We start from the raw sequence: 20,483 nt of genomic DNA, 5'->3' as shown, positions 1-20,483 counted from the left end.
CATATAGGTGTTTTGAAAGGGAAGCGTCTGTGGAGATCAACGATTACGTGGTATCCAAAGACGACAGATTCACTGTGTTTGTATGACAGCAGCAATTTCTGGCTCCTTAAATTTGAGCAGCTGACAGCGAGCACACGACGATTTACTCTTTGAATAAAAAAGTCGGCTGAATACAATTGCATCAATTGCCTTGAGGAACTGAAAGTAATATACAGAGCAGCGTAGAGGCTTGTGCACTTGAAGGACTCGTGAAAAACTAATTGGGTTTGTTCAAGGGAGAGCAGTGTCCCCTACAGTCCGTCCCAGCGCACTGCAACAAGTAACATGACTGATGAATGCTTCTCTCTCCCCTCTTCAAGATAATCTTCTACGAGGGCCGCAACTTCCAGGGCCGTCACTGGGAGTGCAGCAGTGACTGCATGGACACCTTCAGGCACTTCAACTGTTGTAACTCCATCCGTGTGAGCGGTGGTCACTGGGTGGCCTATGAGAAGCCTCACTACATGGGCTACCAGTACATCCTCGGCCCTGGCGAGTACCCCGACTACCGCTCTTGGATGGGCTTCAACAATTGCGTCCGCTCCTGCCAGATGTTCTCCCCTGTAAGTCAATCAAACAGATAGGATCGGTGGCGTCCACCCCCCTCCCCTCCACCTACCCCACCCTGTCGCTCATGTTGTACATCAAATGCCGCTTGAGAAATGGATGTCAATCACCGGCCTTTTGATGTCATTTACGGATACTCAGGCAGGTCACAGCATAAAAGTCTCTGCCGTGAGGCCCACAAGGAGACCCAGTCAGCCTTTAAAAGGAATATGACACGCACCCCATAAGACTTGGAGCCTTCATTCTAATTCTGTTAGTCACATGGAGTGTTTCTGGCAGTTTGGGGAGGGGAGAAAAAAAAAAAAGTCTAATTCTGTCGTGCTCCGAAAGAGTTCGTGCTCATCATAATCTGTAGTTCCTTATTTAGAAGAAGTACTCATTTAAATGTAAAGTTAAAGACAACTAGCTCAACCCAAAGTGCTCTCTCGGGTTCACAGCTGACCAAAACTTGCATAATAATAATCACCTTCTGATTTATTTCACACACAGTATAGAGGATCCTACAGGATGAGGATCTACAACAGGCCCGACATGATGGGACACACCATGGAGTTCATGGACGACTGCCCCAACGTGTACGACCGTTTCCACTTCCGTGACATTTACTCCTGCAATATCATGGAGGGTTTCTGGATCTTCTACGAGCACCCCAACTACAGGGGACGCCAGTATTTCCTGCGCCCTGGAGAGTACAGGGCCTGTGGTGACTGGGGCTGCCACAACCCCATGGTGGGATCATTCAGGAGGATGAGGACTGTCATGTAAACTGTGCAACCCAAATAAACATTAAAGACTGAATTTCCAAATAACAGTGTCCTTTGTTAGCTTATTTGAGCGAATCCCTGCATCTGAAGTCACAAAAACGCAGCAGCACATTTGCTTCCTGCTCGGTGTCCACCTTCAACCCATCAAAGCCTGCTGCGGCTTGATGATCTCTGTTGCCCTAAAATAATACCTATCAATGCCTCTTCTCTTTGCTTGCTCTCTGCCCTGACTGTCCTCACAGGCCACATGTAGGTTTCTGGCATTCACGCCCATAAAGGCAGATGTTGCAACTCTTATTGTCACCCTTTGAGAAAGTGCAGTTGGTACGGTATTTTCCGTAGACAGACAGAGCTTTGACAGAGACAAAGAGGGCCGGCCGCAGCAGCCCACCAGTCCTATAGTGTTCTGCCGTCTATAGAGCGTACTGTGCTGACACGACAAAGCTTTGTTTCACATTTGCAAAGCCCTGATCCCAGCAGGGTCTATAAAGAGGTCTGGTACAGCTCGACATCTGGTCTAGTCTGATTTTAACACAGTTACCATGGGCAAGGTAAGTGTGCAATTTCAAATCTATACGGAAAAAGACATTCGGTCTTCTGATGTGTGGTTTAGTGATATTCTGCACCTAAGTGGTAAATAACTGATAAATGCTACTAATAATTTCATTTTGTCATATAAAATGCTCAAGACACTGACTGAGTGATGGGCAGTGGATACAGTAATGGTCAGTTACAAAATAATAGTTATACTAAATAAATGATGCCTCTGTCTCCTATTGAGGACACTAAATTTTGAGTTTTTAAATTGAGCTTTAGGTCTTAATTCCTGAGAAAATAGGACTTCTTTCACTTCATTAAAACATACCACATGCCAAGATGTACTTTATTCAACTTTGCTTCCGGCACATCATTTGGAATGTTTTTTTTTTTCATTCTCCCTGAAGATGATCTATCTATCTACAGTCCCTCACTCACTATTATTCTTAGCAAGAAGTTTGTTGGATAGAGCTAACTTGCAAACCTGGCTCAGAATACCAAATGGTACGGTTATGCAAATCATGCAAATAAGTAAGATGTTATTATTGTTTAAGACAGAGACATTACGGAGCAATGCCAATATAGATAAATATCAAATTTAAATGCTTTTCCATTTTTAAACGTAACTTTTGCGTCTGCATGAGCCTGTTCAGTCACTATTCAACATATAGACTGTTGACTTTGTTTACACTGTTGATACTTACTGTGTTATGTGTGATGACTGAATAAAGAACTACTGAGACTCACAGAGAAAACCTTCATACGAAGTGCATGCTTTTGGTGATTATGTCCATCCATCCATTCATGGGTTGCAGATAATCTTCTACGAAGACAGAAACTTCCAGGGCCGTCACTATGAGTGCAGTAGTGACTGCCCCGAGATGCAGAGCCACTTCAGCCGCTGCAACTCAATAAGAGTGGACAGCGGCTGTTGGGTTGCCTACGAGAAGCCCAACTATGGTGGCTACCAGTACATGCTGCACAAGGGCGAGTACCCCGACTACCAACGCTGGGCGGGCTTCAATGACTGCATCCGCTCCTGCCGTATGGTGCCACCTGTGAGTTTTAATTGATACACCACCCTGTTTGCAGTAATGTTCTCACTAAAGGTTTTTGTTGCGGTGCCAGTTTAGGATCATTTAGTTCTCTAGCTTAGTCCCATTGTTTGTCCCACCCGGTGCCAGACCTGTGGCTATTTTAAAACATCTTCGTATCTTGCGTCCATTAATTCATGACAAATTGCTTTACTGTAATTCTACTCTACAGTGGTTGAACAAATGCTTTCTATAAATCTTTCTCATCATTTCTTCCCCCAGTATAACGGGAACTACAGGATGAAGATCTTTGAGCGATCTGACTTCGCCGGCCAGAATATGGAGCTAATGGACGACTGCCCGGATCTGAATGAGCGTTTCCACACTCGTGACATCTCCTCTGTCAATGTCATGGAGGGCTACTGGATTCTGCACGAACACCCCCATTACAGGGGACGCCAGTACTTCCTGCGTCCCGGAGAGTACAGGAGGCACAGCGAGTGGGGAAGCACCAGCCCCACCTTCGGCTCTCTGAGACGCGTCACCGAGCTCAACTGATTCCCGGCTTCTTTTTTATTTTACCCTTATTGAGCCTCACTGTTAAGCTTCCACCATCTTGTTCCCTTTAACGGCAACACTGTTTCAGTGTGGTCTCAACACTGTGGTGTCCAAACCTGAAATCATGCATTTTAATGATGGGGGTTTTGGTGCGTTTGATGTTGGGTTCTAGTTTTTGTTGGGCTGCTTTGCATTGTCGAGTGAAGTTCCTCTCCAACTCAGTGCTCAAGCAATGCTTACAGTTAATAGTGATGATCTTTTTTGCTTTGGTCGTCCCAAAGCAAAATGGTGTGCCTGGCCGGTCCCAAACCTCCTGTCCTACTGGAATCACAATAAACGAAAACTTGATGAAAGTCAACTAAAGCGAGCCTTTGTTAATTTTCTATTGACTACTACAGCTGTCACTACAAAAAGATCAGGGGGATACGGCTTTTCATAAATCTGAGGAATATTTTTCACTTTAGTATGGTAATTGAACTTTAGATTCATCAGGCCACAGAGTTAGATGTAGAAGTGTAACCACTGAGGTCCTAGCAAGACCAAGAGTTTCTACAGTTCGCCGTGATATTGTCATTCCACATACACAAAGAAAAATTATCAAGGAAACAGAAGCTTATCTTTTGAAGTTCAATATTAAAGACCCAAAAAAAAAAAAAAAGGGGGGTATCTGAGGATGAGCATGTCGGAGTCTTTATGAGATCACATGGTGCAGAGTAAGCGCGTTGGGTCCATGAAAGATGCCCATATTAGATCCACATCACAGGGCCAGTGCCAACTCAAAGAGTTGGAGTCAAAGTGGCCTGGTATTAGCCCCGAGCATCAAGCTCTCTCAGAACAAAAAACAAAACCCAGTCCACATCCCCGCTCATGCATTTTTCATCAGCCCAAGATACTGAACCCTCTCAGAAATAAATATCAATTATTGAAATTGTTAATTAGACACTGCGTAATTGGCAAAGATACACATGAATAAATAACTTTGACCATTAATTATTGATTCAAAAAAATTTGAAGCCCAGCAGGGAGTGCATTTGAGAGTCTCTTAAGATCAAGCACAACAAGAAATATGAGTTTTGGCCTTGAGTAATGTCCAATTAAAGAACTGTCAGCGTTGCTGTACAAGTCCAGTGATTTGCCCTCATCAACCTTTTTTATATCTGTGGACGACAATACCCAGCAGACAACACAACATCAACAGGGTGCAACATGGGATCTGATCAGCTGGGGTCTGCAGGGCAATGTCAGATAAGAGATGAGAGGAAATCTACAGGCTGGCAGGCCTAAGCTATAACTGGAAGTTAATTTGAGGTCATGAAGGGGCAGCAGCTTCAAATATTATCCGAATTCAGGACGTGAGCGCTTTAGACTTATACAGAACTACAGAAAAACAAGTCTATGGTCACTGGTGTTTAAAGTTAATGGTTAAAACCTTGGAAACTTCACATAAAGAGAAAAATAACCTGAAAACTCTGCAAACACCCTCGCTTAAATATTCAGTACAGTTATACAAAATCTACTGAGTTCTAATGTATCATTTAGTTATGAGCTCTTCTCTTAGTTCAGTTAGTTTTCTAGATACCTCAGTGGAGGACAGAGCAGACAACTGCATGGCAATCTAAGCTATAGGAATAAAGGTTGCTGGGTTAACAGGCTTAACATTTTTAACATGAACCTTTATTTGAGAAATGTATGAATGTAGCATCTTCTGTCAATTCAAACACTGAGCATGAGACAGAAAGGAATGATTTTGCTGGGAATTTTTGTGAATCTTATATACTGGGCTGCAGTTCATTCCAAATGAACCATCATTTGTATTGCAAAAACTGACTCAGTAACCTGTCAAAAGAAACACCCCTCAGTGTCTTGTTATTACTTAAAGGAGCATTATGTAAGAATAGGCCTAAATTATATGACCAAATATGGGGTAGCAAATCACCACTTAATACTTCTGACTGAAACTGCTGTTTGCTAGTTAGCTCAGTTAGCACTGCAGCTAGCAGTACGGAGTGGGAGCTTGGAGCAGGTGGAAAGTGTTGTTGTTTATACTGCTAGCACAGGAGCTTTGAACTGGTATAGGAAAAACCTAGCTGGTTAGCATACAGTACTTCCCTCAGTATATAATTTAGCAACACAATACATAGAGATCATACAGCGTTATACCTTTATATTCTGTTTACAAATTTTAGTCAATATTTTGAACTAAATTATTTCTTATTGTGCCTTTAAGTAGAAAACTGGTATAAACAACAATAAGTCGATTACATGTTTAGTTACTTAGTCGACTGAATGAAAGTTAATTACCAGGTGTATTTACACTGGAACAAATATTTGTTGCTTCCTTTTTTGTCATTCATGATAGTAAATGAAGTGTCTTTGGGTTTGGGTTTTGGGCTCCAAGATGTTTTTGTCAGTTTAAAGACAATGAATCTATTCATCGTTAGAATAATCAGCAGATTCAGGTATAATAAAAATAATCTTTAGTTGCAGCCATAAAATAAAACAGCTAAGTATAACACACTTGCACCTGAGCAGCTGCAGCAAAAAACTTTGATGAACATGATATTGTAAAATACAATTGTGTGCATCAAACAGGCAATACTCAATGTCCCTGGATCGTTCCGTCTCTACCTCCAGTCATTTAGATGATATTTTTCAATCGCTTCACACATAAAAAGGACAAAAGTGTGGGATCCGAGTTTTGTCTCCCGCTTCATCTCTGAACCCTTTGGACTTGGTGATGGGAGGCTGATTGAAGGGTAAGTAGTGCGTTTTGGAGAATGAATTCTTTAGATGCTGGGAAAGAGAAAGAAACAGAGAAACCAAGAACATAAGCCTGTGATTCCATTATTAGTCTCAGTTCTCCTTCTCCCTCTTTTCATTTCTGATGGCTGGATAATTAAACCTCTATAGTATTGTCTTCCATCTTCCCTGCCCCACTTCCAGCAATGCGAATTCCCCTATGGGCAACTTTAAAAAGGCCCTTTTTAGACATCTGTTTTTCAGATCAGTGCAGATTTTTTTTTCTTCCCACTAATTTGTGTTCTTTGTGAAAGTAGAAACACGAGCGCCAGGACAGAGATGAACATACGTGTTAAAAAAAAAAAAAAAGGCCTTAACAATTCATCTGCAAAATAAAAATAACAAAATCAAAGAAAGTAAGAAAAATACCCAGAAAAATATTCTTTTTCAACCTTTTTTTATTCTACATTCTGCTATTAAACAACCCAAACCACTCCTTAAGTGTGCGTTGCAAGACATCAGATAGGAGCTCAGAGGCTGGAATGTTACAGAGCTTAATTTAAAAGCAGTCGCGTTCTCCCCTCCAGCTTGAAGGAGGCAGCTTGTCAATTACTGTTCCTGCTCTGACAGGGGCTCTGGGCGCCATGAGGAACGAGCAGAAAAGCGGCAAAGCATGGAAAAATGAGCACAACTGGTAACAATGATCAAATAAATAAAATATGGTAAATAAAAACGGATGAATACAAGTTTGGAGTGTATGTTAACTTATATTGCTGTAAAACAAAACCGGTGACTTTCTGGGACTGTTGTAGAAATGTTTATCGGGGTGCACATTTTTAATCATGTAATCAAGTTTTAATGCTTGGAATGCAAGGATTTGGTTTGACTCGTGGTGGTTGTCTTAATCTATAGTCCACATTAACAATTACCTTCACCAGCACCTCATCTCGTCACACTAACTGTACATTCAAAAATATACAAAAAAGTTGGAGTTACAGCAAGAAAAGAAAAGAAACGTAGCTTACATGAACAATAAAAGCACTTACAGTACAGTCAGTACGAAACCTTGTTGGTAATCAGTCAATCCAATCAGCTAAGACACAAATTGGGCCTCCAGTTACATAATTTGTAGTTATAACTTGATTTTCTTAGAGAATAGTCGATGATATACGGAACTGAATAAATAAAATATGTTTCAGATAAAGATAGAAAACTGGGTTTTTAATTGGCCACATTGGGCAGCTTTACACAATACAATTAGTGACATAAGCACAGTTTGGTGCTGATGTCTGTCTCATGCACATTATATGATGAAATGAAATAATGCTTCTGTGTGAATTAGTGTCAGTCTCACCATTTTATCCTGAAATTGCCTCCTCAAGAGAACAAAAAAATATACGCACTTCGGTTTCCTTTGTTATAAAACTGTATTTTCTTCTTTAAAAAGAAGGCAATCCTAATTAACTCCCTTCTTGCTCACAGTTTCCCTCAGTTTATGTGTTATTGTGGAGGTACTATGTGCTGTGATCACCACATCATAAAGGAACATCAGGAAATACATTATATCATGACATAAGTGTTGTCTTTTCCTTGTTTTAAAGGCTGCATCATAGTAAAGTGATGTCATACCCTGAACTTACCAGACTGCTCTACTTGTTCTAATGTCCTGACCGACTGTGAGATCGGGTTGCATCACACACATAAGGAGAATCTTCTTCACATATGTTCATCTTCCCTCTCATCTCGTACCTGCACACACTTCCAAAGATCTGAAAGTAATGGTGCATCACACACTACGGGATATTATGAAGATTATCGTAGAGCACCTCACGTGATCTCTCTCACATGATCTCAAAAGGTAAACAAATGGAGACAACATGTTGTCGTAACGTTGATACTTTGCAGGGAGAAAAAACAAAAGCGGAAGAAACGAGTCTGGATGACAAAGTTGTTGGGAGGAGCAACTCGGGGTTAAATCAGTCGATACAGTGACAGTTATTTTTTAATGAAGAATTGTATTGCGTTAATACTGTGTGAAACTTCCAATAGTCATCGTGACAACACTGAGGTATTTGGTCATAAATATTGTAATATTTGATTTTGTACCTGAAGTGCTTTTGAGGAGATTCAAGATAAGTCAATGTTATTGCAATGTTATTTTAAGGCTATATCACCCAGCCCTAGGGCGACTTTCCTTACTTATCTGAAAGTACCTTAACCTGAGGTAGAATTAATAACATTTGTAAACGCTTAATACAAAAAAACCTTTTGTGTGCTGAGCGTCTCTCTCCATGCCATGTGCTTTTAAAATCAGTGGCATCAGCCATCATCTGCAACAAGACCCCCCCAAAGACTGATCCTCCTGGTGGATAATTCAACCATTCAATTGACGTAAAGGCCAAACAACTGTTGTGAATGTCTCTGATCTAGTTACTGTCCCTCTGCCCTGCTAGAGGCTGCGTGACAGGAAGGTTTTCATGGAGGTACTTCATGGTACCCTGCTCAGAGAAGTCGGCTGCTGTGTGCCCATCGCCTCTCAGGACCCACTTGGTGGTGAGCAGCCCCTCCAGGCCGACAGGGCCCCGGGCATGGATGCGAGCCGTGCTTATACCTACCTCTGCTCCTAGAGATAAAGACGAAAGACAGCCAGTAAAAATTAGCTCTTCTTTAGTGTTTTTCGACTGATTTTTGATTTAGAATTTAAATCATGGGTCTCGAAAATGATCACACAGGAAAAGAGGCAACAAAAGACATATGATCTGGAGAGAAGTAAACCACATACCCAGTCCAAAGCGGTAGCCATCAGCAAAACGTGAGCTTGCGTTCCAGAAAACGCAGGCGCTATCCAGCTGCTGCAGGAACTGCTCCGCTGTGTCCTCTGAAAGAGAAAGATGGCTTATTGGTGCTGCTAGGTCATGACCTTGTATCCTTGTATCCAAAAGCTTTTCAGGCATTAACATAAAGTATGGGAAGATGACAACTATGTACTGTTGAAATAATGCATGAATGCACTCAATAAGCTCAAAAGCCTGCAAATCTAAGGATTTCATAACATAATTCTGAGCATTCGTTGGTGCCAAGGCAAGCCTCTGTAAATGATTTAAAACACAACCACTACTATAAGCTTTGACTAGACGGGGTGGCCAAGTGTACGGTACAAGTCCAAATGTCATCCGCAGAAATCCTTGAGTTGCTATATATCATAATTATTATTACTATTATATCATTAATTCCAGATCATTTAGATGTAAATTCTTGGCTTATATCATATCAGTAAATAAAATCAGGTTCACATTTTTTTGCACAAGTGGCCAAGGCAGTTTGGAGGACATCATAGACTAACCTCTATCTCTTGAACATTTCTATTCATCATTCGTATAAATCTCTTCTTTTTCTCTCTACTGTGACACTAAGAACTCAGTACATTTAAAATTGTTGATATACCTTCTGTGGTCACCAGATGGCAGCAGCACAGCCCTCCACTGCAGGTGAGACTCATCCTCAGTGAAGACATGAGAGCTTCACACTATCTCATGCATTGTTTCAAAAGGTGCTCCACATTTTGCTCTGATTTCAAACAGGCACATCTGAAATCTTTAATGTGTCTCTATTTCAACCTTTTATGAAGGCTGCATCTCAGTCTTTACATACATTTTTATGATGTACAGGATGATTCTTTGCTTAGAGTGACTGCTTTTGTTGCAGTATATATTTTACAAAATACAAAATTTAACTCCACATTTAATTCCCCATCAACATTCATTGACATTAAATATGAATGTGTTGTAAAAATGGTGATAGGGCCACAACCTCTGAGTCAGGAAATACTCCAGACACGGTACAGAATGTTTTCAAACAACCCGAGTTAGAGAGGCGCAGTGTGATGGCTCGCTTGAAAGACAAAAATGTGTTTAAAGTTGACCCAAAAGTCTTTTATTCTGTGTTTTAGCATCTGCTCTACATTTTAAATGGGCTCTGTCCCCTGCATTGGAGTCGCACAGGGAGACTGTGCACTCATCCTGACAACAAAGTATCACTGCTCATTAGTCACTGTGGCAGGAGGTGAGATGGACGTGGGAAGGGTGTCAAGAGAGTGAGAAGGAGAGCTTGATACGAATATGGACACTTACATGAGGCATGAACTGACCAAGGCTGACCACGATGAGGTAAGATATGACCAAAGTAATGAGAGACTGCATCTTTTTATGACATCAATCTTTTTGACATTTAACAAAAAAAAGAATAAAAAAATAACGCATATGCATTTGGCCACATACCATTTTCTGTGACGATCACGTCCGTGTGGGAGCTGCCATACTTGTGAATATGTTCCACAGCCTCTTCCATGCTGTCCACCACCTCCATGCAGCACTCCAGGTCACCGTACTCCGTCCGCAGGGACTTCGCCTCTGATGGGCTGAATGTCAGATAGGAGGCGAACCGAGGGCCAGCATGAATTTTCACCTAGTGACACCACAGCGTGGGAAAAGTGCATTTTTTAATGCATATTTTTCTACAGGAGCCTTTATTTAAATACAGTGAAAAAGCTTTTATTAGGATCACATCTGTCTGATCACTGTGAGTGGAGGATTATTATGATTGATTTCTTTTTCGTTATTTCACATGCAGATTACCCACTTTTCACTACATGACAATACTACAAGTAATAAAACAGACAGCTTCTGTTTTTACAATTTTTTTATCATATGATTTAAAATTCAGTTCAGCTGTTTCAAATACTTTTTCAGCTTAATGAACAAATAAAATCATCATGTGACTGCTGTCAGTACACTTGACGAGGGCAGCTTAAACCACAGATGCTTTCCCCCTTCATTTCTTTTTTTGTCTCTGTCACTAGCTGCAAAGATTGTTTCTCATTGTTAGATTAGTGAGAAATTGCAACCACATTTCTTGATGAGTTATTGCACCAATGTAAATAAGGAGTAATGTGTATGTGTTTGGTGCTTTACCTTCTCTGTACGCAGCATGTCAATGATCTGGTCAAACACTGGGGTCCTGAGGATGTCCCTGTGGATCAGTAGAGTCTCCATGGCATTACATGCAGCTGGGTAGTCACACTTGGAGTCTCTGACTGGAATGGGAAAATAACAGTCAATTAATGGCATTCATAGTCGTCATGTTTATTTCATAACACTGCAAATGTACGCATGGACGTCTAGAGTCTATGTAAGAAAGGAGATTTGTACATGCTGACCAATTTTGATGACTTTGTCAACACTGGCTTCTGTATCGACGTAGACGTGGCAGATTCCTTCACTGTGTCCGAGCACTGGGATGCCCTTAGCCGCCCGCTGAATGTCCCGCACCAGCTGGGATGAACCTCGAGGGATGATCAAGTCGATCATCTTGTCCAGTCGGCACAGATCCTCCACCTCCTCACGAGTGCTCACCTTGTGGAAAAAAAAAAAAAAAACAATTTGACAAACTGAAACACGAACAGACAAATGAGGTTTTCTCAGGTGGAGTGACCCTGTCTATGAAATATACAATATAAATGGTTTGTATTGCTTTGAAATAAATGTGTAGGAATCTAATCTTACCAGCTGCACTGCCTCTTTGACTCCATGCATGGAAAGGGCTTCCTGGGTGAGCTGGTGGAGGACACGGTTGGTGTTGGCTGCCTCCTTGCCTCCTTTCAACAGGAGGGCGTTGCCACTGGCTATGGCCAATGCTGACACCTGGAGGGAAACGGAGTGTTTGTGAAAATTCTGCATTTATTTTCAGAGAGTCTAGTTAATCAAGAGAATTTATTTGGAATATACAAAATGCCAATACCTGTGGCAGGCAGTCAGGTCGAGCCTCAAAGATGACCAGAAGAACTCCGATGGGAACAGTGATCTGCTCCAGCTCCAGGTTGTGAGCCACCCTGGTCCTTTGCAGCACACGACCCACACTGTCCTGGGCGGCCACAGCGATCTGCCGCAGACCTATGGCCAAGCTGTTGAGTTTGGCCGGTGACAAGCTCAGACGCTTTAACATGGCTGGAGGCAACAGGCCTATAGAGTGGAGGGAAAGCAAGGTTACACCTTGTTATCAGATGCTATGGGATCAGAACTCTTATAAACTGAGGCAATCCATGGAGAGGGAAAGTGATCGTGTCGCCCTCTGGTGGAGAGATATTAATTAAACTGTCTATTTGGTGATTTTTACAAAAACAGTAGTTTGTTTATGTTGCAATATTAGACAACTGGATATGTTTTTTCCTGCCAGACAACAATATATGATGAAAATCTGTTTATGGATATGTGACATGACACTTCTCTCAAAGGAGCAAAAGCAGCAGAAGATAAATGTACAAAGATGTGAAAGAGGAAGAACTACCCAATCAATCTCCTTGAAGAAAATACCTGCATTTGCAGCCTGGTCCATGTCCATCTTGTTGGCAGCCAGAATCTCCTCCTTCCTCTCAGTCAACAGCTCTGCTAGATGGCAGATGATCTCGCTTCTCTGACAACACAGTCAGCCAAACACAGTAAGGATGAGCACATGCATCATCTACCCACAAGGAGTCAGTGTTTCTCTGTATATGATAACGGAGTGCTTAGGACAAAGCTTTTAAATTCAAGTGTTTATAATATACATTCATATAATCTTAATGATGAATTAACATCTTTGAAAACAGCTAATGATGTAACTATATGCCACCTGGTCTGGGTGCAGAGATGCCAGCGTTCTTCCAATGTTACGAGCCATTTCTGTCTGCTGCTCCACAGTGGGGCCTAGTGAAAGGACAAGAAAGACTTTTAGACAGACAGGCTAAATTCATGAAGGCTACAGGGTTACATTTTTGTTAATTTCTTTTTAGAGAGGCATTAACAACGTTTTTGGAGGCTGTAGTTGAACATCTCAACAGCACCCCAAACTACAGGCTCCAGAATGACATACAAGTTAACAAATAGCTCTTAAAACAGCTTCAGGTATAACTGAACATCATAAACTCTTCATGGTGGGATTAATCGCAAGACTTTTGTATCAGAATGGGTTAATTTTAGCTATTAAATGGGCAACGCCACATATAAAACAAAAGCTGCAACAACACAAATGTTACAAAACATTGAGAGATAGAGGGCATGTGGCTCAGGTGAACTCACCGGCAGGTTTGATCTCAGAGAAGAAGGTTCCCACTTTCTTGCCCTCCACAATGTCAGTGATGACATGACCTGTTACTTTGGGGTGGGTGCCATTTGCAATTACCACAGAGGTGCCACCTTGCAGGGCCCAGAGGGCGGCCTTGACCTGCGGAAAAGAAAGAGACAAAAAACACAATTTTAAAGTCTCTGCTTGGCATATAAAACAGCCAAAGTATAGGTAACATCTGCTAGCATGAGAAGTTTTTAAACATACTTTAGCCTCCATGCCTCCAATCCCAACTCTGGACTTGGTGCCATAGGTGATGGACTGCTGGTCTCCAGGGTAGAAGATGTCAATAAACTTGGCGTCGTCCGTGCCAGGAGGGCTGTCGTACAGTCCTGAGAAAGCAACAATTCTTACACAACTCACTTGCCCATACATAGGTCTAAAATAAAACTATGCAACATGACACACAAATCTAAAACTTTTGCAGCATATACTGTGACCTACTACCTGTCAATTAACAGTCAAATAAATAAATAAACTGATAATAAAGTAATTGGAAAAAGAAATTATTCTAGGTCACCCTTCTAAAAGTGCATGCAAACGCCTTGTGACGACCTCCTCAGTATCAGTTTCAAACATGGGGGCAGAAGGTCTGTGTTTGTCTCTGTCATATGACTCCGGTGACCCTGAGACGATTGTTTTGTTCTCCAGTGAAGAGCTCAGACAGATGGTGTTGTTATCTAACAGATGACCCAGACTGTTGTCGTGGTAACGCACATACCTTCCACGTCAGACAGCGCGATGAGCAGGTCAGCCTTCATCTCCACAGCTAGCCGTGCCGCCAGACTGTCGTTGTCCTTAATGCTGATCACCTACGGACCAAGAAAATTGCTGAGGTAAGCAAACAGAAAGATAGCCATCTGCCATTTACTCATCATGGCCTTTTCTTAAAGGCTAGAGGAAAGCAGATGAATAGTAACAGATACCTAAACACTTGTGTACTTTGAAACTGTGCACATTTTTGTTCTATTACTTAACTGTACCTCAGGACGCACGACCATCCGGAGAAATCTTAGGGAACCATAAAATTATCAACAATTCATCAACTACATGCTTTAGACAAACAACAAGCTTATCTTTGTTTCATTTTCAAAATATTTATGTCCAGCTACATCTGTACTGATACTGATACATTCACTACACATTCAAAGCTTCTATTGAGGTTTTCAAATGTCTGTCATTATATTTATCATATCATATTTTTTTTTTCTGCTTTCAATACACTACTCAAAATTATAGGAATATTGGGATATTTTGGTGTTTAATTGATTATTTTGCAACACTTGTTTATGTGAAGCGCATGTTCATTTGACCTGTATTGCCATGCACATGCATATGTGTATCTATATCCCAATGGCCATAGCTAATTTTGAGTGGTGTAAGAAGAAAGAAGGAGAAGAAGGAAAAGATGAAAACTGGTTTAAACAGAATGAAAAGATATGAGAGGGAAAAATAAAACAGTGTATTTTGATATAGAATTTTAAACATTATGAATTAAACACCGTACTATTTGGTACAAAAGTACAATCAATGCATAAGTTGAGATAAGTTGACTAGGCACAAAATAAAATGCTAAAAACATTAAAATGAGTGACAGGAGTGAGTGCAAAGTGAGGTGGAATTATCTTCAGGACAACCACGTTAGTTATTTCTGCAGGAGAACAGGCAGAGGAGGCGTCTACCTACAGATGTTAGTCCAGACCCATTCCAACAGCACCTCCGCCCCAGAGACTGCATGCACATGACTTAATGGTTGAGGGCAGAGCTGATGAGGTCAGGTAGGATGGCAGAGGTGTTTCAGCAAGGGTTTGTTTATGGGTGATAGAAAATACTGCAACTAATGACCAGTGAGTGTGGATGCTATATAAACAAACTCTACTGACTTCTTCAGCACCCCTGCTGCCATCGCCACCATCACCACCAGTGTCACCCCCCATGCTTTCTGTACCCACATTTACCCCCTGCAGGTCACTGTTGGGCTCCGGCGGTGGAACCACGGCGTCATTGGTGTTGATGATGGGCACGATGTTCATGCGCAGCAGCTCCTGCAGCGTGCTGTTAAGGTTCTGCCTCTTTTCGTCATCATGGAAATCCAGATTCGTCACCAGGACCTGACAGCAGGAGAGAGCAGAGAGTTAAGAGAGTGCAGTAAGTGAGAGAGTGAGATTTATATGCGTCACTCAAGACACATAAGCTTGTTTAGCATGTCAAAGTGATTATTTCATTAAGAAATTTTAAAGAACCTGAGCAGTGCAAGTGCTGTATTGGGTGAACATGGCCTCGTACAGGGCCATCAGGCCACTCTGTCCAGCTGCAGCACAGGCCCGGGCCTCCAGCACCGGCAACGACTGCAACACAAATACAGATGATGTCTGGTTGTAATGGACCAGAGTATTCTGTCTGGCTTATTTCATTTATGATAACTACATCATAGCACTTCTGTCCAATAGCAATCTCTAACAATTAGCATTACTATTAAAGCTGCAACTACTAGTGGCTTAATCTTCCGTTGAAAGAAAAATGCATAGCTCACTATTGTCATGCAAAAAATGTAAGCATTTTCTACTTTTCTTCTTCCTTTATCATGGTAGGTAAAGAGGCTTGGGGTTGTGGACTGTTGGTTGAACGAAACAAACTATTTGACAAGGTCACTTTGGGCTCTGGGAAAAAGCAGATGAGCTTTTTTCACAATTGTTTTATAATTTATAGACAAATAACTGTTAGATTAAATCTATAATGAAATGATCATCAGTTGCATCTCCGACTGCTTTCATGCACGTATTTATTTATTGTTTAAATACTTGCTCATTTCCATATTTTCGTGAGTGAGGGGGACTCCCTTCAAAATGTTTGTTTACTTCTCAAAAATGTGTCCTCAAATTAAATCTGAACAATTGTTACAATCTAAATCTTTGGTGATATTTTAATAGCAACATGCATGTTTGAAATGAAACTTACTGTATGCTTAGTCAAAATATGTTTGACAAAGATAATAAAACATGATGACCTGCAGCGCAATCAATACAATGGCATCATAGCATAAACATTACTTAATATTGATCAGCACTAATTTGAGACAATATCATCACCACATTAAGCCTCAGACAGGCCGTTTTTATTCATTATTTATGTATCATACTGGACAGTTGTCACAGGTTCGGTCTGTACACTCTGAATGTTCTTGTAAAAAAAAAAAAACCTTCAATGTTAAATTTCTTCTTTCTCTGATTTAAACCTCAACATTCCTACACGTTTTTCTTACCATGTCTTTGAGCTGGTTGTGTCCTGAGTGCAGCGCCTGTCGGACACTCTGGGACAGCAGAATCTCATGTCTTAATCTTTGCTTGCCAAACGCCACCGCTCCACTGGTGACAATCATCATCTCCCTGCCCTGATTCTGCAGCATGGCCACCTGGACAGCAAAACACCCAATTAGGACTCAAACACACAGCTGGACCCACAGATTTTGTTTTTTGTTCAGACAGAAAGGTTGGTTCAGCCATAATTATATAAAAAAAGATATTTTCCTTCATGTCCCCGGTGGTAACTAGCCGTAATGTTTTTTTTATTTAATTGCCAATGTTTTCGGTTATCACACCCTGAGATTTTTGCTTCTTTCCCAATACAGTGGGGTGAATCCAATTACGCTTGTGGTGCTCAAACAAGAAACGTTACATTTCAGAATTCAGTGCAATGTGTCTTTTTTTCCGATTGACACATGGTTTTCATCAGAGCCATTTTCTACCAAAGTAACCATTCCTGTCCCCAAACTGTTCAGGACATGTCTGATTATTAGCACTGAAGCATTATTAACAATAACAAGGACATTGTTTTCCGGAGAAAGATGTTGCTGTTGAACATTCCATGATTAAAATGACAGAACAGAAGTCACTTTACAGACTGTACTGTTGTGGAAAGATATCCAAAAATACAAAACAATCTACATGGCCAGAATGGGGGCAAAGTAAAGTGGCAATGGTTTCATAAAAGTAAAACTGAACATCTAAAAACAAATTAAATGAGACAGAATGAGAAAACGTATTGGACAACGGGGGTAAAAGACTCAATGATGTGTTTATATATCACAGAATATATCACAGAATAAGAAGCAGTTATTGTCAAAACTTCTATATCCTGCTGATTTTATGCCCATTTTTTTTACTGGACCCAGAAGTTCTTTTATTCTTCATGAAAGTAGAGTGTGTGCGCCGGTATCTGGCCTCTCACCTGCTCCACAATGGAGGCCAGCCTCCCCAGAGCCAGACCACACTCATCTCCGCGGGTGACCACAGCACTGCCAAGCTTCACAACGATCCTCTTGGCCTGACGCAGTTCACTGCGGTGTGCAAAGGAGCTGCCATGGGCTCTCCCCTGGGGAACTGTGTAGAGGAAGAGGATGCTATTTTTACATTACTGGTGACAAATAAAGCATTTTATCACCTACTTCATTGTTACTCATAAAAAAACAAGGGCATTATATTATTCTTATTTATAGGAAAACCTACACCCGTCATTGTAGAGAAATCCAAAACAGACCACTCTTTTGTGATTAATTCATCAATATCTTGGAAGACAGACTTTCTAACAACTGTGTCAAATCTTACTATAAAAATAATCTTCGCCTTCACCTATTTGAGGCACTTTCTAATAAATTGAATGAATCAATTTCTAATAAAAACTTTCTGAAAATGAAGGAAGAAAAGGAAAAGGGAAAGAGAAAAGGCAAGGAAAGGAAAAATCAGTAATGTAACGGTGCAGGTGGCACCTTCAACTGTTTGAACACTACTTACACAACAAAAACACTAATGGATCAATATACTGGTGTATACATTTCCATGCAAAACACTGCAAGCGTTGCCTAACTGTGCAAACAAGCATGTTTTGCTGTTTGTTTGGTTTTTTGTCTCACTGATTACATAAGCGAGTAAAGTTCTCCACTGCATCCATCTGTAACCAGGGAAACAAGATAATCACAGCTTTCAAACTGCCACATCAGCAAGGCAAGCAGAAAAGCCTGTGCTGACATAACACATCTCTCTGGAGCAATGAGGCGCATGAGAGCGAAGGCAGACAGGCCGACAGAGAAAAGAGAGAGAGAGAGAGGGAGAGAGAGAGAGAGAGAGGCCCACGATATCCTGTACAGACCAGAGTAGGTCAGAAAACTCCCTGCAGGCACAACATCTGAGTCAGAGTTTGTACAGTATGTTACAGAAGTAGTTTATCAGGTTTAAATTCATAATTACCTACAGACACTGTTCGGACCATGTTTGTATAATCAGGAACTCTCTAATTTGTAAACTCAAACGAGTTATCAAATTGTTTACATTACTGAATAGTCTTTTCAACTCATCAATCGATGGAGAAAGTCATTTAAAAAAAAAAAAATTAAAATTGCTTGTTTTGTCTGCGCAGTGCTCGAAAGTGTTTTGCTTTACAGTTGTATAAAAAAAAACAGAAAAACAAATTATTTCTGTTCTGTATTTCTGTTTCCAAAACATAAGAGTAGAACATTCTTACATTAAAGATGTAACTGTTGACATTATACTGATTGTATAACTCATTATTCAAGCAGAAAAACTTTGATTTATCTCGGTTATCAAAATAGTTGGCCAATATATTTCTGTAAATCATCTTATTTACTATTAATTTCAGCTCTGTCTGATAAAATAATCTCCTGATTTTTTTTTTTTTTTTTAAAGATATCAGTGAATTGTTTCATCTAAAAGATGTCATCATACATGGATAAAGCCCAAGGGCAATGTCTTGAAATTACTTATTTTGTGGAACAACACTCTAAAACTAAACATACAGAAATGCAGAAAATCCTTGAAACTTCTAGTCTGAAACTGTGAAAATGTTCAGCATTTCTGCTTGCGAAATGTCTACAGCAATGTCACAGATCAACATATTTTCTGCTGCTGGCTCTCAAGGAAATCTGTAAGCTCAGTAATCAATGAACTGAGTAACAGTTTTAGCAACAGTGCCTTTGTATTACACCAGCGTCCTCGCTCTTCATCTGCACATCTGGAGTAACACATTTGTTTGTACTTTTATGTAATCCAGGCTAGCAGGTGACTGTAAACAAACATCTGCACACTGTTTACATGCAATAAACCGTGTCAGTATGCTACTTGTAAGCACGGCTTGCCTTGTGTTAGTGGTCTGGTGAGCAACCGGCATACGTGTCTCTGGAAGTCCAGCGGGCTCCTTGAGCACAGGGTCAGCCTTCTCAGCAGCATGGTCTGTTTCTACTGTCTGCCTCTACTGTCACAAAGAGACACACAGAGAGTGATAAACATACAATATCAACAACAAATACACTTACATTTCCACAGTAAATACCAATGAGCAGCATATTTAAGTGACAACATGAAAGGTGATCCCCTACATCCCAGAGTAGTAAAGAAACACTCATGCTTGATGGAAAATAAGATAATTAAGAGCTTTGTTCTTACTTGAGCTGCTGAAGTCTCACTTTAGCTCGTCCCGTATGAGTACCTGCCCCCTGTAACGTCTCCTATTGAGCCTCATTCATCTTCTTTAACCTCTTTTTCTTTCATTTATCACACACTTGAACAGAGGTGGGCTCTGCGTGTGCTCGACTCCTCCCCTGACTGACTGCGAGCTGCTGATGAAACTGTCACTGCAGTTTACATGGAGAGTAAAGCGGCAGGTTCGAAAACGTTCACGCCACAACCGCGTCTGTCAATTAATGTCCGCCAAAGTTCAACGACTGACGACTAATTTTCTAATTGTCGGCCACGTTGACATAAAAATGTGGCTTTTTTCCACAGAGAAAGCCTCGTAAATTGGCGGTGAAGTGGCAGGATGTGACGTCGCGCCGGCCCGGCGAAATGCGGAAACAGAACGGAAGTCTCGTTTAAAGGATCACATTTCAAAATAAAACTGGTTGCGTCATGTTTTTTTGTTTTTTTTGTTTTTTTTTATTCTGCTAATGATAAATTATTACAAATTACTAAATCAAGTCGAATAAGTGAGTCACATTATCTTTTTTTTTAATCCCCCAGCACTTGATTTATTGATTAGTTTGAAACGATTGTATCATTTTCAATGCCTGTGTACCATA

The 20,483-nt window shown here is 40.8% G+C and overlaps 3 protein-coding genes across 4 annotated transcripts; 2 read left to right on the top strand and 1 right to left on the bottom strand.

Annotated features, from left to right (window-relative positions):
* The first annotated feature begins 335 nt into the window (after window positions 1-335).
* Window positions 336-1,371, top strand: crygmxl2 (crystallin, gamma MX, like 2). Its single transcript, XM_037082193.1, has 2 exons — window positions 336-602; window positions 1,096-1,371. The coding sequence occupies exons 1-2, from the start codon at window positions 336-338 to the stop codon at window positions 1,369-1,371; spliced, it is 543 nt and encodes a 180-aa protein (XP_036938088.1).
* A 416-nt stretch (window positions 1,372-1,787) lies between these two features.
* crygmx (crystallin, gamma MX) lies at window positions 1,788-3,781 on the top strand. The gene is made up of 3 exons (XM_037081521.1): window positions 1,788-1,921; window positions 2,723-2,965; window positions 3,224-3,781. The coding sequence occupies exons 1-3, from the start codon at window positions 1,913-1,915 to the stop codon at window positions 3,497-3,499; spliced, it is 528 nt and encodes a 175-aa protein (XP_036937416.1). The 5' UTR covers window positions 1,788-1,912; the 3' UTR covers window positions 3,500-3,781.
* Window positions 3,782-6,676: 2,895 nt separating this feature from the next.
* aldh18a1 (aldehyde dehydrogenase 18 family, member A1) lies at window positions 6,677-20,263 on the bottom strand. 2 transcript variants are annotated; one of them, XM_037082033.1, is made up of 18 exons: window positions 19,852-20,263; window positions 19,545-19,660; window positions 17,624-17,775; window positions 16,659-16,808; window positions 15,640-15,744; window positions 15,349-15,507; window positions 14,118-14,208; window positions 13,604-13,728; window positions 13,351-13,495; window positions 12,905-12,978; window positions 12,607-12,706; window positions 12,035-12,255; window positions 11,800-11,937; window positions 11,454-11,649; window positions 11,209-11,330; window positions 10,516-10,702; window positions 9,021-9,116; window positions 6,677-8,861 (listed from the first exon to the last, which is right to left on the bottom strand). In XM_037082033.1, exons 2-18 carry the CDS (start codon window positions 19,633-19,635, stop codon window positions 8,665-8,667), a joined length of 2,349 nt encoding a protein of 782 aa, XP_036937928.1. In that variant the 5' UTR covers window positions 19,636-19,660; window positions 19,852-20,263; the 3' UTR covers window positions 6,677-8,664. The 2 variants fall into 2 exon arrangements, with proteins under 2 accessions (XP_036937928.1, XP_036937929.1); XM_037082034.1 differs by having other exon boundaries at window positions 15,355-15,507; window positions 19,852-20,262.
* Window positions 20,264-20,483: the final 220 nt, after the last annotated feature.

The sequence above is a fragment of the Acanthopagrus latus genome, chromosome 20 (genome assembly GCF_904848185.1).
Source record: "Acanthopagrus latus isolate v.2019 chromosome 20, fAcaLat1.1, whole genome shotgun sequence".
NCBI lineage: Eukaryota > Metazoa > Chordata > Actinopteri > Spariformes > Sparidae > Acanthopagrus > Acanthopagrus latus.
The sequence above is the reverse complement of the archived record's forward strand: the minus strand, read 5'-3'. Positions and strand labels throughout refer to the sequence as shown.

What these genes read in the sequence shown, in the direction of transcription:
- crygmxl2 (XM_037082193.1), top strand. Translation starts at nt 336, where the DNA reads ATGCTTCTCTCTCCCCTCTTCAAGATAATCTTCTACGAGGGCCGCAAC. An exon ending in CCTGCCAGATGTTCTCCCCT is followed by an intron (nt 603 to 1,095) that starts GTAAGTCAATCA and finishes TTTCACACACAG; the next exon opens with TATAGAGGATCCTACAGGAT.
- crygmx (XM_037081521.1), top strand. An exon ending in CCTGCCGTATGGTGCCACCT is followed by an intron (nt 2,966 to 3,223) that starts GTGAGTTTTAAT and finishes TTCTTCCCCCAG; the next exon opens with TATAACGGGAACTACAGGAT.
- aldh18a1 (XM_037082033.1), bottom strand. Translation starts at nt 19,635, where the DNA reads ATGCTGCTGAGAAGGCTGACCCTGTGCTCAAGGAGCCCGCTGGACTTC. An exon ending in GTGACCTGCAGGGGGTAAAT is followed by an intron (nt 14,209 to 15,348) that starts GTGGGTACAGAA and finishes CTTGGTCCGTAG; the next exon opens with GTGATCAGCATTAAGGACAA. An exon ending in GGACCAGGCTGCAAATGCAG is followed by an intron (nt 12,256 to 12,606) that starts GTATTTTCTTCA and finishes TCCACTCTATAG; the next exon opens with GCCTGTTGCCTCCAGCCATG.